This window comes from Nyctereutes procyonoides, unplaced genomic scaffold (genome assembly GCF_905146905.1).
Source record: "Nyctereutes procyonoides isolate TBG_1078 unplaced genomic scaffold, NYPRO_anot_genome, whole genome shotgun sequence".
Classification (NCBI taxonomy): domain Eukaryota; kingdom Metazoa; phylum Chordata; class Mammalia; order Carnivora; family Canidae; genus Nyctereutes; species Nyctereutes procyonoides.
This window is the reverse complement of record NW_026575146.1, coordinates 21310253-21324328: the sequence shown is the minus strand read 5'-3', so window position 1 is coordinate 21324328 and position 14076 is coordinate 21310253. Positions and strand designations below refer to the sequence as shown.

The 14076-nt window shown below is 40.4% G+C and overlaps 1 protein-coding gene across 5 annotated transcripts in view; it reads left to right on the top strand.

The window, feature by feature from the left end:
- The first annotated feature begins 952 nt into the window (after positions 1 to 952).
- Positions 953 to 14076, top strand: part of UNC93A (unc-93 homolog A) — a 40036-nt gene continuing 26912 nt past the window's right edge. For 2 of the 5 annotated variants that reach the window (XM_055312029.1, XM_055312026.1), the window contains exons 1-2: positions 953 to 1064; positions 13861 to 13998. In XM_055312029.1, the coding sequence (XP_055168004.1) occupies positions 13931 to 13998 (68 nt within the window). In that variant the 5' untranslated portion in view covers positions 953 to 1064; positions 13861 to 13930. Of the gene's footprint in view, positions 1065 to 3748; positions 3878 to 12391; positions 12474 to 13860; positions 13999 to 14076 lie in introns of those variants that run through there. The other 3 variants (XM_055312030.1, XM_055312027.1, XM_055312028.1) reach the window with 2 other exon arrangements.

Below are 14076 nucleotides of genomic sequence, written 5' to 3'. Positions count from 1 at the left end.
GAGCAGGGACTTGAACCCTTAAGTGGGTTACAGCTGGGTTTTTTATAGGCTGGTCTAGGGGATTTCCAGAAGGGGTGGAGGAATTTCTCAAGTTCTGTTTACATTCTGATGTGGGCTTTCAAGGGCATTGAGCTCCGTTCTCATTCTAATATGGGACTTTCTACCATGGGTGTGGGCTCTGTTGTCTTTCTGATATGGGATTATCTGCTGAGGACATTCTGCAGTTTTTCCCATAAAGGTCAGCTCTTATTCACAGGGGCCTAAGATGGCTATACTTGTGCTAATGCTAAACTCTAGGTGGGATGGCCTTAATTTTTCTCGGCCTCCATAGTTTGGTGTGAGTCTGCTTGTAGACTCACTGTACGTAGGTGTGCACATGTATGTTTCTGTGTGTTTATATTCACATACACATATCCACATGTGTGTAGGCTTTTTCCTTTTTTCTTTTAACTCTTTTAATTTCTTAATTTTTTTGAAGTATAATGAACACACAGTGTTATCTTAGTTCCAAGTGTACAATATAGAGAGTTAACACTTCCATATGCGACGCAGTGCTCATCTCCATGTGTGCACCCCAACTCCCGTCACGGCCTCTCCCCCTCCCCCTCCCCCTGCCCCACAACCACCAGTGTGTCTCTGCAGTTCAGAATCTGCTTGCTTTTGTTTCTTTTTATTTGTTATTTTTTTGTTGTTGTTTCTTAAGTTCCACGAGATGACTTTTTTTTTTCGTTGAAATGAGCTTATGCTATTTTTGTTTGAAAACTAAGACTTCAGTAGAAGTCTTTATAAAATGTTCTCAGCCACGCCAGGCTCTCTCCCAGCCTACCTTTCCAAATCTTGCTGGCAGATCTTTTCCCTGAGAGTCAAGTAGTTCCCAGATAAGCAGCCCCAGGGACTTGTCATTTGCAAACAGGTTGTGTCACTTGCTGAAGCGAAGGAGGTGTTGCGAATGATTTCCCAACACACTCACAAAAAGAGCAAGCCGGGGAAATGTCCAGCACTCTCCGAGATCTAAGAAGTCCTATGCCACGATGATGACAGGGACCAAGGAGGCACAAAACTAGGTAAAATTGACACGCGTGGCGTTACTTAGTCTGGGGATGTAATTCAAGCTTTGTGGATATTTGTGTGTTGTGGGATCAAAGGCACAGAATTATCTTTGGAGATTTACCAAGGTAATTTTTAACATCCCTGCAGCATTACCTGTGCAGACAAAGTAATGGGTTGAAAACTACCTAGAACATTCAGGTGTAATCACCACTTGGCCCAAGTTGGGGAACTGAGGTCAAATGTGTGTTTGGCCCTTGGCTGCCCCAGGGACAGGTCCAGCTGTCTTAGTGGCTCCCAGGGCTCAGAGAGATGGACCCAGTTCAACCAGAGGGCATCAGACTCTGGTCCCCTGGGCTCACAAGATGCCAGGCTGGAACTTTCAGTTTCTGTGGGGATGAGGTGGGTCTGGGTCAACACCTGTGGAACCGAGCAGCTGTGTGAGTGGCACCTGCCGCCCCGTCACCTTCCTCATACGTTCTATTACGTGAGCTGCTTTATTTGGGGGACAGTGTGCACCCCCCCGAACTCATGTGATTTCTCTATTTGCTTCGTGGTTTACTATCTGTTTCCTTCAGTGGCTTTGAACTGTCGAGGGAACGGGGCCCCTGCCCACTGTCAGTGTGGTGGCCGTAGCACCCAGAACTGTCTCTGGCACAGGCCAGGCCCCAGCAAATAGCTTGACTGCCTGCAGAAGGTGGCCGGGCTGCTCAACCAGCAGAAGGGCCACTGGACAGAAAGGAATGTGGAGAACAGAATGCTTGTGTGCGTGTGCCAGAGTGTGCACTAACCCAGCGCCTCCCTCACCCCACCCCCTCCCAATATGCAAGTATCGCATGAGGACTTTCCCCTCTCTAACTCAGTCCATGTTGCAGTGCTGGCAGGGCACGTGAAGGGCATTCCCAGTGCTCACCATGGCCCGCTGGTCTCCTGTCTGGGACAAGATGAAGGGGCTTGGTCTTTCCAGGCGCCCTGGCGCAGAGGGTCTGCAGATTCCTGCCACAGATGTAGGCTGCAGTCAGGCCGCTTGTGTGGCCCAAGTGGAAAAGCATGCGAGGGACCCCAGGGACAGAGAAGAACCAGGATCTCACCATGGCTCCCAGGGCTGATGTGCCTTGGGAGCACTGTGAGTATAAAAAAATTTTGGAATATTTCAGGTCTTTCTCTGGGCCCTGATTCCACTGAGTTTGTCCTAAGGAAGGTCTGCGCTCTCTCTGATAAAGCTGAAGGGGCCTTGGTTGAGGGAGGACTGGATCCAGGAGGACTCCCACTTGCCTCCAGAGGACTGTGGCCAGGTGGGTCCTCACCCATGGGCCAGCAGGCCGGCCAGCCCCTCCGAAGCTTCATCTACTTTGAAACACTTGCTACAAGATCAACAGAATGTTTGCTGAAGCCAGGGAGAAGAGAATATAAATTGCTCTCACTTAAAAAAAAAGAAAAGGAACCAAATATATTAACCTTCAAAGTGTAAGAATGCCAAATGTGAACAATAATTTGCTCCATTCCTTACATATACGTTGCTCATCTTTACTAGATGAAAGTATAACTAATGAATGGGACAAATTTGAATTTGTGTGGTGCTGTTTTTATTAAAAAAGATATCAGGTCTAAATGTCAAGAAAATTGATATTAATTTGCTTATCTAAGTAAGTGTTTCAAAAGAGCCCATCACTGAAGAGACTTCCCTGGAATTGAGAGTGATCTTTAGCTTCTCAGCAGGAGGTTTTTGCTGATGTTAACCTGTGATCCTCTAGAACTCACACCTCTGGGAGCTTCTGATGAGCTCAGCGTCGGCAAAACAGCGGCATCTAGTGGCTGGTACTATCCCCCGCCTGCCAAACTCCTGAGTCTATCTAGAACCTTCAATCTCAGCCTTCAGCCAGACACTGGGTCTTTCACTGAATACCCAGTGAGTGGTCATGAGGATTCAAACAGATCTACAAAACCATCTTTTTTTCATCCAAGTGATAAGGTATTGATGTTAAGTGTAAGGCATGAAGCGCTTATTGGTATTTTGAGCTGTTTATACCTAGATCTTCAGCCATTTGAGGCTCCCGCTGGCCCAGGTTCACATCTCCAGTTAGACGTTGCCATTAATGCTGAAGCTGGCCAACAAGTCAAGACAACTTTTAGGTTTCTGGAATTCCCCATTCTCATCTCAGTCCCAACCACATATCTGCAGGAATGTGTCAATTAGTGGGCACACATGTCTGAGGCTGGGGCCCTCTGGTTATGAGGAAAGCATTGTGGCTGCAACTAAACTCGTCCTCATCACATGAAGAGTTTGGGCACAGTCCTGGTGGACATCTCTTAAGAAATATTTTGGGAGAGTGACATCGCTAAGATGACGAGATAGGTCGTCCCTGCCTTGGCTCCCTGTCACAAGAACAACTAACGACTGTTGGAGAACACTCCTGAGGGAATCCTAGAACCTGGAGTGAGGCTGACGCACCGTCTGCTCGTCACAGGCCAGGACAGATTGCATCAGCCAAGTAAGAGAAGCGGCCACACAGCCACATGTTGACCACATCGCCTCTTCCCTAGGCCAGCACCGCACCCCGCGGAGAAGTCTGGATCATCCAGCGGAGAAAGGGGACCTGGGATAACAACTAGCCTCCCCAGCACTGTGGGTCATTTTGTGGGCATCTCTAATCTGGTTTCATACTGTTGGGATTGCAGGGAATGTGCAGGGCTGGACCACTGGAAATCTGACCGTGGGAAGGAAGGTGCGGCTTACCACAACCAGCACTGGGATCTCAGCAGACCATGCTCGTGCGTGCAGTGCCCAAGTAGCGATCTCCACGAGGGTTTTGTTCAACTGCAAAACCAGGTCAGGGGTACGGTATGACCAGGGAACTTGGTAGGGTGCGGATCTGCGGGATTTGGAGGCTCAAATCAGGAATTCTTCCCTCTCTCAAGTCCAGTTTGCCCCTGCCCAGGCAAGGTGCTGAGTCACAGTCCCACTCACTGTGCAGAGTGCCTTCTAGCCCCATTCAAGCAGAAGGGCTGGCAACAATTCCTGGAAGCTGTGCAGGCTCGAGCCAAGAGGCGGGCAAGCAGAGCTGATAGCCCCCAGAACAAAGCCAGTACTGAATGTGAATGCTTCCTGAGCTGCACACAAGCAGGGGAATTTATACACAGCCAAGTCCCAAGGTAGCTCTCAGCCCTTGCCAGCCAGACAGCTTGTTTGGGAAATTGAGAGTAGCCTGGAGCAGCTCCTTCCCAGGCACAGGGGTTGAGACAGCCCCACCCCCTGCAAAGAGTGCCTTCTAGCCCCATCTGGCCAGAAAGACTGGCAACAACTCCTGGAAGCTGTGCAGCACAGCTGCACATGAGCTGAGAAGCAACCAGGCAGAGCTTTTTGCCCCCAGAGCAAAGCCAGTACCAAGCACAGATCCGTCCTGCTGCACATAAGCAGGGAAATTAATACATGGTCAAGTCCCAGGGTGGCTCCCAGCCCCTCCCAACTAGAGAGTTTGTTTGGGAAATTAAGAGCAGCTTTTCCTCTTCCTATCAAGGCATGGTGGGGGGGGGGGGGCAGAGCTGAGACATTGCCGCATCCACCTTGAAAAATGTCTTCCAGGCCCATTTAACCAGAAGGCTTGGTGACAACTCCTGGAAGCTGTGTGACCCAGCAGTGCTAGAGTGGAGAGAAGGGCAAGCACAACTGGTAGCTCACAGAGCAAAGCTAGTGGCCCTGTTCTTCCAGGGAACTTGGGGTGTGGGTTGGCTTGAGTTAAGACAAGAAACAAAGAACTTAACCAGCTTTAGAGCTGCTTCTCCTACTGTTCCTGGCCATCCTTGCCACTGAATTCACAGCCCAGCTCGTCACTGAGTACAGCCTTCAGCCTGTTGGACCAAACAACTTAACCAAAGTACATGGGAAACTGCATAGCCCTCAGTAATCCTACAATAGTGGCACTTGAATGGAGAGCCCAGTCAATGACTTCCCCGCTGACAAAACAAAATCAGGGGCCTCACATGACCAGGGAATTCTGGCCTGATTCAGGTCCCCAAATCATGAACTATACAGGCTCTCATCCTGCTGTCCTGCCAGGACTAATTCATAGCCCTACCTAGTACTGAATATACTACCCAGTCCTGACCATCTTGTAAACCCAACCAGAGAATCCAGCCAACTGTGGAACCCATCCTACAGCTTCTTGGATAGGGAACCAAACTAGCAGCCCTATTCAACTTTTCTCAACCAATAGCACAACTTCAAGTCTCATCCACAGAGCTGGAAATGTTGCCTTTCCAAAGATAGACCATAATATCAGGGCTCATCTGCCAAGGACATTACCAACAGACACACCCAGAAACCCAAACTGAACTGACTGGAGAACTGTCTCTGCCAAAGCAAACCTGTGACATCTAGAAGAGGAGCCCAATTACTCAAATGTATAGATACCAACATAATGAATCAAGGATCATGAAAAATCAGGTACATATGATAACATCAAAGGAAACTAATAAAGATCCAATAACTGACCCTAAAGAAATGAAGATCTATGAAGTGTAAGACAGAGAATGCAGAATAATCCTCTTAAGGAAGTTTAGTGAACTGCAAGAAAACAGACAGACAACTAAACAAAATTAGGAAAACAATGTATGAACAAAATAAAAAGTTCAATAAGGAATAGCAACCATCAAAACAAACAAACAAATGAAATCCTGGAGTCAAAAAATACAATAACTGAACTGATGAATTCAGTAGGTTTTAAAAGTAGACTCAACCATACAGAATAAGGAATGAGTGACCTGGAGGAAAGAACATTGGAAATTATTCAGTCAGAGGAGCAAATAGACAAAAAATGAAAGAATGAAGAAAGCCTATGAGTATTATAGAACACATTGAAATGAAATAATGCTCACATTAGGGAAATTCAAGGACAAGAGAAGGAGAAAGGAACAGAAAACATATTTAAAGTGACAATACCTGAGAACTTCCCAAACCTAGGGAGAGAAATGGACATCCAGATCCATGAGGTCCAGGGATACCAAATAGGTTGAACCCACTTAGGACTACACTGAGAAACACTATAATTAAACTATCAACATTCAAAGACAAGAAGAAGGAGGAGAAGAAGAGGAAGAAGAAGAAGAAGAAGAAGAAGAAGAAGAAGAAGAAGAAGAAGAAGAAAGAAGAAGAAGAAGGAAGAAGAAGAAGAAGAAGAAAAGAAGAAGAAGAAGAAGAAAAGAAGAAGAAGAAGAAGGAGGAGGAGGAGGAGGAGGAAGAGGAGAAGAATTATTATTATTTTAGGAACAGCAAAAGAAAAGAGAGAAACTACATACAAAGGAAGCCTTGTAAGACTAGAAGCAGATTTCTTAGGCCAGGAGAAAATGGGATGACATATTAAAAAATACTGAAAGAAAATAACTGTCAACCAAGAATTCTATACCTGGTGAAGTGATCCTATAGGAACGAAGGAGGAATAAAAATATTAAAGAGGTTCTCTGAATGGAAGTAATGGAATGCTAATTAACATCAGTAAAAACATAAAAAGATAGTGCAAACCTCACTGTTAATGGCAGATATATAGCCATAGTTAGATTCTGCAATATGGAAGGAGTGGTGCATAATTCACTTACAACTCTAGTTAAAAAGTAATAAAAAATGAAAGTATTAAAAAATAACCATAATAGTCTGTTATTAGTTATACAATAAAAAATGTAAATTGCAATAGCAATAAGCTAAAATGTGAAGGAGAAGAGAAATAAGAGTATAAAGTTTATGACTTTTCTTGAAGTTGAGTCATTATCATTTTAAAATAAGATGTTATAAATTTAAGATAATTTATGTCAGCTTCATGATAACCACAGGGGAAAATCCTGTAGTAATTGTACAAAAGAACATGATAAATAAATCAAGGCATACCAATATCAAAAGACATTAAAACACACCAAAAAAGCAGAATAGGAAACAAGAAACAACTGATCTATAAAGCAACCAGAAAACAGTTAACAAAATGGCAAGAGTAAGTCTTTATTTATCAGTAATTACTTTAAGGTGATTGAATTCTCCAAATAAAAGACATAGAATGGCTGAATGGATAAAGAACCAAGATCCAACAATGTTTTCAAAAAGGAATTCACTTTAGCCTTAAAGACACATATAGGGAGTAAAGGGATGGAAAATGACGTTTCAAACAAATGATAACAACACAACAAAGCAGGAGTAGCTATACCTACACTGGACAAAATAAACTTTAAACTAAAAATGTTAAAAAAGAGATAAAGAAAATTATTAAATAATTATAAAAGGGTCAATACATCAAAAAGATATAACAACTGTAAATATTTCTGCAGTCAATATTGGAGCCCCTGAATATATAAAGCCAAAAAGTAACAGAGCTTAAATAAGAAATCAACAGAAATACTATTATTATAGCTGGGGAATTTAATGCCCCCCTTCTCAACAATGGAGAGATCATACAGAGGATCAATATGAGAACAACAGATTTGAACAACACTATAGACCATATGGCCCCTAAGGACATACGCAGAGGATTCTATCCAACAATAGAATACACATTCTTCTCAGGCACATCGATCATTTTCTAGAATAAACTATCTGTTAGATCACAAAACAAGTCTTAGTAAATTGTAAATGATTGAAATTAAATCAAGTATCTTCTCTGACCACAATGTCATGAATCCAGAAATCAATAACAAAAGGAAAACTGGAAAATTTACAAACACATGAAAATTAAACAACACTCTCCTAAACAAGCAATGGATCAGAGAAGAAATTAAAGGAGAAATAAAAAGTATTTTGAGACAAACAAAAATGGAAACATTACATATTGGAACCTGTGGAGTGCAAGATCCCAAATAAACAACAAAATTTTATGCCTTAAGAAATAAGCTGAACAAAAGTTAGAAAGAAAGGAAATAATAATAAAGATTAGAGTAGAAATAAATGAAATAGAGAATAGAAAACCAGTAGAAAAGATTAACCAAAGTAAGACTTGGTTCTTTGAAATGATAAACAAAATTTACAAAGCCCCACCTAACCAAAGAAACAAGAAAAAGGACCCAAATCAACTAAATTATAAGTGGGAAATGAGACATTATAATGGATACTACAGAACTTCAAAGGATCTTAAGAGTCTATGATAAGCAACTACATGCCCACAAACTGGACAACCTAATAAAAATGGAAACTTTTTAAGAAACCTATAAACTACCAAGACTGAATAAGGAAGTTTAAAAATATGAACAGACAAATTAGGAAGGATATTGACTCATTAATCAAAAATCTCCTGGGGATCCCTGGGTGGCTCAGCGGTTTAGTACCCGGGATCGAGTCCCACGTTGGGGTCTCGGCATGGAGTCTGCTTCTCCCTCTGCCTTTGTCTCTGCCTCTCTTTCTCTCTCTCTATGTCTATCATGAATAAATAAAAAATAAAAAAAAATAAAAATAAATCTTAAAAAAAAAAAACTCCCAATAAAGAAAAGCTCAAGACCAGATGGCTTTATCAGTGAATTTTACCAAACATTCAAAGAGGAATTCACACCAATTCTTCCCAAGCTCTTCTAAGAAAATCAAAGGAGGGGGGCCATTCTCAAACTCATGAGGTCAGCATTATCCTGATACCAAATCCAAAAAAGGTCGTTACCAAAACAAAAAACAAACAACAAACAAAAAATCTTCAGGCCAATATCCTTGATGAATATCAATGCAAAAACTTTCAACAAAGTACTAGTACACGAATTCAGCAGCACATTAAATGGACCATTCACCATGAGCAAATAGGATTTTCTGTTTGGAATGTGAGGATGGATAGTTTGACATATATAAATCAAGCATTGTGATACACCACATTAATAGAATGAAAGAAAAGAATCATATAATCATTTCAATAGAAGCAGAAACATTTGACAAAATTCAGTATTTATTCTGGATAAAAACTCTTAGCAAATTAAGCATGGAAAAAAATTCAACATAATAAAGGCCATATGTGACAAGCCCATAGCTAATATCATGCTCAATGGTGAAAGGTTGAAACTTTCCCTTTAGGTCAGGAAAAAGACAACAGTGCCCACTATCACTGCTTCTATTCAACACAGTACTATAAGTCCTAGCCAGAGCAATAAGGCAAGAAAAAAGAAATAAATACATAAAAATTTAAAAGGAAGAAGTAAAATGTCTCTATTTTCAAATGACAGTATCTTATATATAGAAAATCCTAAAAGTTCAATCAAGAAACTATTAGATCTTATCAATGATTTCAGTGAGGTTGCAGGATCAACATATGAAAATCAGTAGCATTTCTATACACCAACCACAAATTTTCAGGAAAGGAAATAATTGAAATTGGTCCCACTTAAAATAGCATCAAAAATAATAAAATATTTAAGGATAAATTTAAGGAGATGAAAGATCTGTACTTTGAAAACTACAAGAGCTTGATAAAATACATCAAAGGAGACACAAATAAATGGTAAAGTATCGCATGTTCATGGACTGGAGGAATTAATATTGTTAAAATGCCAATACTACCATAAGCCATCTATAGATTTATGGCAATCTGTATCAAGATTCCAAAGGCATTTTTTACAGAAGTAGAAAAAAAACTTTTAAAATTTATATGGAATCACAAAAGACCCTCCAAAAGCCAAAGAAATCCTAAGAACAAAGCAGAAAGTATCATGCTTCCTGATTTCAAGCTATACTGTAAAACAATAGTCATTGAAAGAGTATGGTACTGGCATGAAAGCAGATGAATAGAACAATGGAACAGAAATGAGAACCCAGAAATAAACCCAAACATTAATTAACTAATATTTGACAAGGGAGCCAAGAATATTCAATGGAGAGAAGACAGTCTTTTCAAAAAATGGTGCTGGGATAATTGGATATTCACATGTAAAAGAATGAAATTGGGTCCATATTTTACTCCACTCACAAAAATTAATTCTAAATGGTTTAAAGACATAAATATAAGACCTGCCACCATGAAACCCCTAAAATAAAATAAAGAATAAAGCTCCTTGACATGAGTCTTGGCTGTGAAGTCTGGATATGACACCTACCACACAAGCAACAAAATCAAAAAATAAATGAGTGCAACTATATCAAACTAAAAAGCTCTACACAGCAAAAGAAACCATCAGCAAAGTGAAAAGAAAGCCTATGAAAGGGGGAAAATATTTGCAAACCACATATCTGATAAGGGGTTAATATCCAAAATACATAAAGAACACGTATAACTCAACAGCAAAAAACAAACAAATGAACAAAAAACAATTCAAAAATGGGCAAAGGACCTGAATAGCAATTTCTCCAAATAAGATACACCAAAAGCCAACAGGTACATGTAAAAATGCACAATCTCTCGAATCATCAGGAAAATATAAATCAAAGCCACAAGGAGATATTACCTCACACCTGTTAGAATGGCCATCATCAAAAAGACAACAGGTAACAAAAGCTGGCATGGATGTGGAGAAAAGGGGCCTTTATGCACTGTTGATAGGAATGTAAGTTGGTGCAATCACTGTGGAAAACAACATGGAGTTTCCTCAAAAAGTTAAAAATAGGGGCACTTATTTTTAGACGGCCACGGGGTGGCTCAGTGGTTGTGCATCTGCCTTTGGCTCAGGGTGTGATCCTGAAATTCTGGGATCAAGTCCCACATCGGGCTCCCTGCATGGAATCTGATTCTCCCTCTGCCTATGTCTCTGCCTCTCTCTCTCTGTGTCTCTCATGAATAAATAAATAAAATATTTTTTTAAAAAAAGTTAAAAATAGAATTACCATATGACCCAGCATTCTCACTTCTGGGTATGTATCCAAAGAAAATGAAAACACTAAACTCAAAAATATACCTGCACCCGCTTGTTCATAGCATCATTATTTATAATAGCCAAGATATGGAAACAACCTAAGTGTCCATTGATGGATGAATGGGTAGATAAGGTGTGTATATAGGTACAACGGAACATTATTTAGCCATAAAAATTGAACTCCTACCATTTGTGACAACATGGATGGACTCTGAAGGCATTATGCTAAGTGAAATAAGAAAGAGGAAGACAAAAATTGTATGATCTCCCTTATACATATAATCTTAAAAAATAAGATTTAAAAACTTAAAAACCAAATTCAAAGGAAAAAAGACTTATGGTTACCAGAAATAGAGGGTGATGGGAAAATGGAGAAAGGTGGTCAAAAGGTACAAACTTCCAGTTATAAGATAATAATTACTAGGGATGTGAGGTAAAGCATGATGACTATGGTTAACACCACTGGATTTATGTCTTGGAAATATAGGAAAGTTTTTAAATTCTAAGAGTTTTCATCACAAGAAAGTGTTTTTTTTTTCTCTTTCATTTTCTTTTTATTGTATCTTATATGAGAAGTTGGATGTTAGCTGAATCTATTGTGGTAATTATTTTCCAATAGATGTAAATCAAACCACCATGCTGCATACCTCAACTTATTTTTTTTTAAAGATTTTATTTATTCATGAGAGATACACAGAGAGGCAGAGACACAGGCAGAGGGAGAAGCAGGCTCCATGCAGGGAGCCCAACGTGGGACTCGATCCTGGGACTCCAGGATCACACCCTGGGCCAAAGGCAGGCGCTAAACCACTGAGCCACCCAGGGATCCCTATACCTCAACTTAGACAGTGATGTATGTGAATTATTTCATGAAAACCGGGTGGGGTGAGTATTTTGTTCTGTTAAAGAGCCAAGGCAGATTGTAAAATACTTTTCTTTTAAAAACTCACTATTATAACAGATAAAAGGGAAGAACTAGGAGGGAAAGTAGAAGCAGATAGGATTAAAGCAATTATTTTCCAGCGAATTCCTGACTCCCAGAAAGACAGCTAGAGGGACAGGGATGGATGTGGCTTGCAAAGACGGAGCACAATGAGGCTTCGCTGCAGAAGCACAGACAGAGCCAGAAGGGTAGCTCCCTGGGGTCGCTCCCCAGAGTCCGCAAATCCCAGAAGACGGTTCTGGTACCTTTCAACAGTGGGTAACAAAAGAAAACCTCAGTTGTGTCTTGTAAGATCACAGTGGACATCAATGGTGAATAGTTGTAGACAGGCCAGAACTGAAGTAAGCTAGAATGATGCTGAAAATAAAGAAGTCAGAATTCATTGATCTGTAAGATTGGTGTGGAAAATGTCCATGTTATGCTAAGTATTATATTTTTATAATATATAATATTATATATATATATAATATATTATATTTTTTTAAAAAACTGACGCAAGTGATATTTTCTCTGAAAGTTAAAATGTCATCTTAGCCAATTAACATTTCCATGTGATGGCTCTGTGTTAGGGATATTCCAGGACTTTCACAATGATTAGCTTCTTGAACTTTTGCAACTCTCCTTTTTCAAGAGGAAGCAGGTTTGGAGAGTGGTGTGATTTCCTTGAGACTCCCCAGCAGAGAGGTGGCAGGTTAGTGTTTGAACCCACAGGTCTCATTTGTTTCCATGTTAGTGTCTTTTACTGGCCTATGCTGTTTGCATGTCTGTATTAAGCATGACTATCCACATTTTTTCAGTACATAAAACCATTATTTTCCTAAAGATTTTATTTTCACAAGAATAAATTAAGCTGCAAGGGCTTTATCATGTTCTTCAAACAGAATAACATGCTCCCATGAGTGGCGTCACCAACACGTTATGTTCACCAACACAGTGAGGCTTTTCTTATGGGTCCAAACTAAATAAAAGTCACCGACTTCACAGAACTTAGGAAACAATCTTCAAACATAAAGTTCACTAACAATTGAAAAAAACAATTGAACAAACGATTGGATAAACCAGTGATTTGGCTTATTAGCTGTGAGATGCGGGGTAAGTTGTTTAAAGCCAGATGGGTGCTGCCCAATATGGTAGCCACTGCCAGGCAGCTATTTAAATTTAAATTAATTAAAATTAAGTGCAGTGATGAGTTGAGTTCCTCAGTAGCACTAGCAACATTTCAACTGCTCAATAGCCACATATAGCCCATGGTTGCCATGGATGGTGCAGAAAGTTCTCTTGAACAGCACTGCTGTCTTCCAAAAATCCAAAATCTGTGACCTGCTCTGAAGCTCAGCTCCCTGTCTGGTAATATCTGAGAGTTCCAATGACAATTATCACAGCTCTACTTTGGGGCAACACAAAACGATGCATGTAAAGTGCTTTGCATATTGTAAAATGTTATACTCAGGAGGTGTGGTCTTTTTTTTTTTAATTATTGCAGTGTTGTAAAATCATGCAGTCTTTGAGATACCCATATTTTGGCCCTTGGATCTCACAATCATGTTAAGTTGTTTTCAGAAGTCGAGCTATAAATATCTTGAAGCTGACATTTCTATTTTGTTCTTTAAGACGGAAGTATATCCACATTCAGCACCACTGACCATTTCTTTTAATACGAAAAGGTACCATTATACCTATATATAATGTAATTATATTATACATGTAATGTATTATATTATATGTCTATAATATGAAAATCATTGTTTCACAGTAAGGATTATATCTTCTAGAAATTAATAGGGAACAAGTGCAACTATTTACAAGCTGATAAAAGTCCTAATCTTTTGCCCTGTTAGAAAGTGGTTATCGCAGGTTACAGAAAAGGTGAATGAATAACAACCCCCATGGTGCCTCATGGTGTCAGTGATAACCAGGTTTATTAACTCACAGTGGCCCTAATGACCTGCACGCCTCTCACTTAGACGAGAGAGAGAGAGAGAGAGAGAGAGAGAGAGAGAGAGAGAGAGAGAGAATGTCACTTCCTGGGACTTCTTGGGATGGATTGCTTTTCCTGTATCCCGACTGGTTTCTTTCAGGGAGCTCTGAATCTACGTGCTCACTGATGGTTGAAACGTTTAATCAGCATAATGGAAAGAAGCCTGAAGAATGTCCTCGTGGTTTCTTTTGGATTTCTGCTTCTCTTTACAGCCTACGGAGGTCTGCAGAGTCTGCAGGTAAGTGAGAACACTTCTGAATGGACATTTGTCTCCTGGCCTCCAAGAATCTCCTTGGTCACAGAAGATGAGGAATGT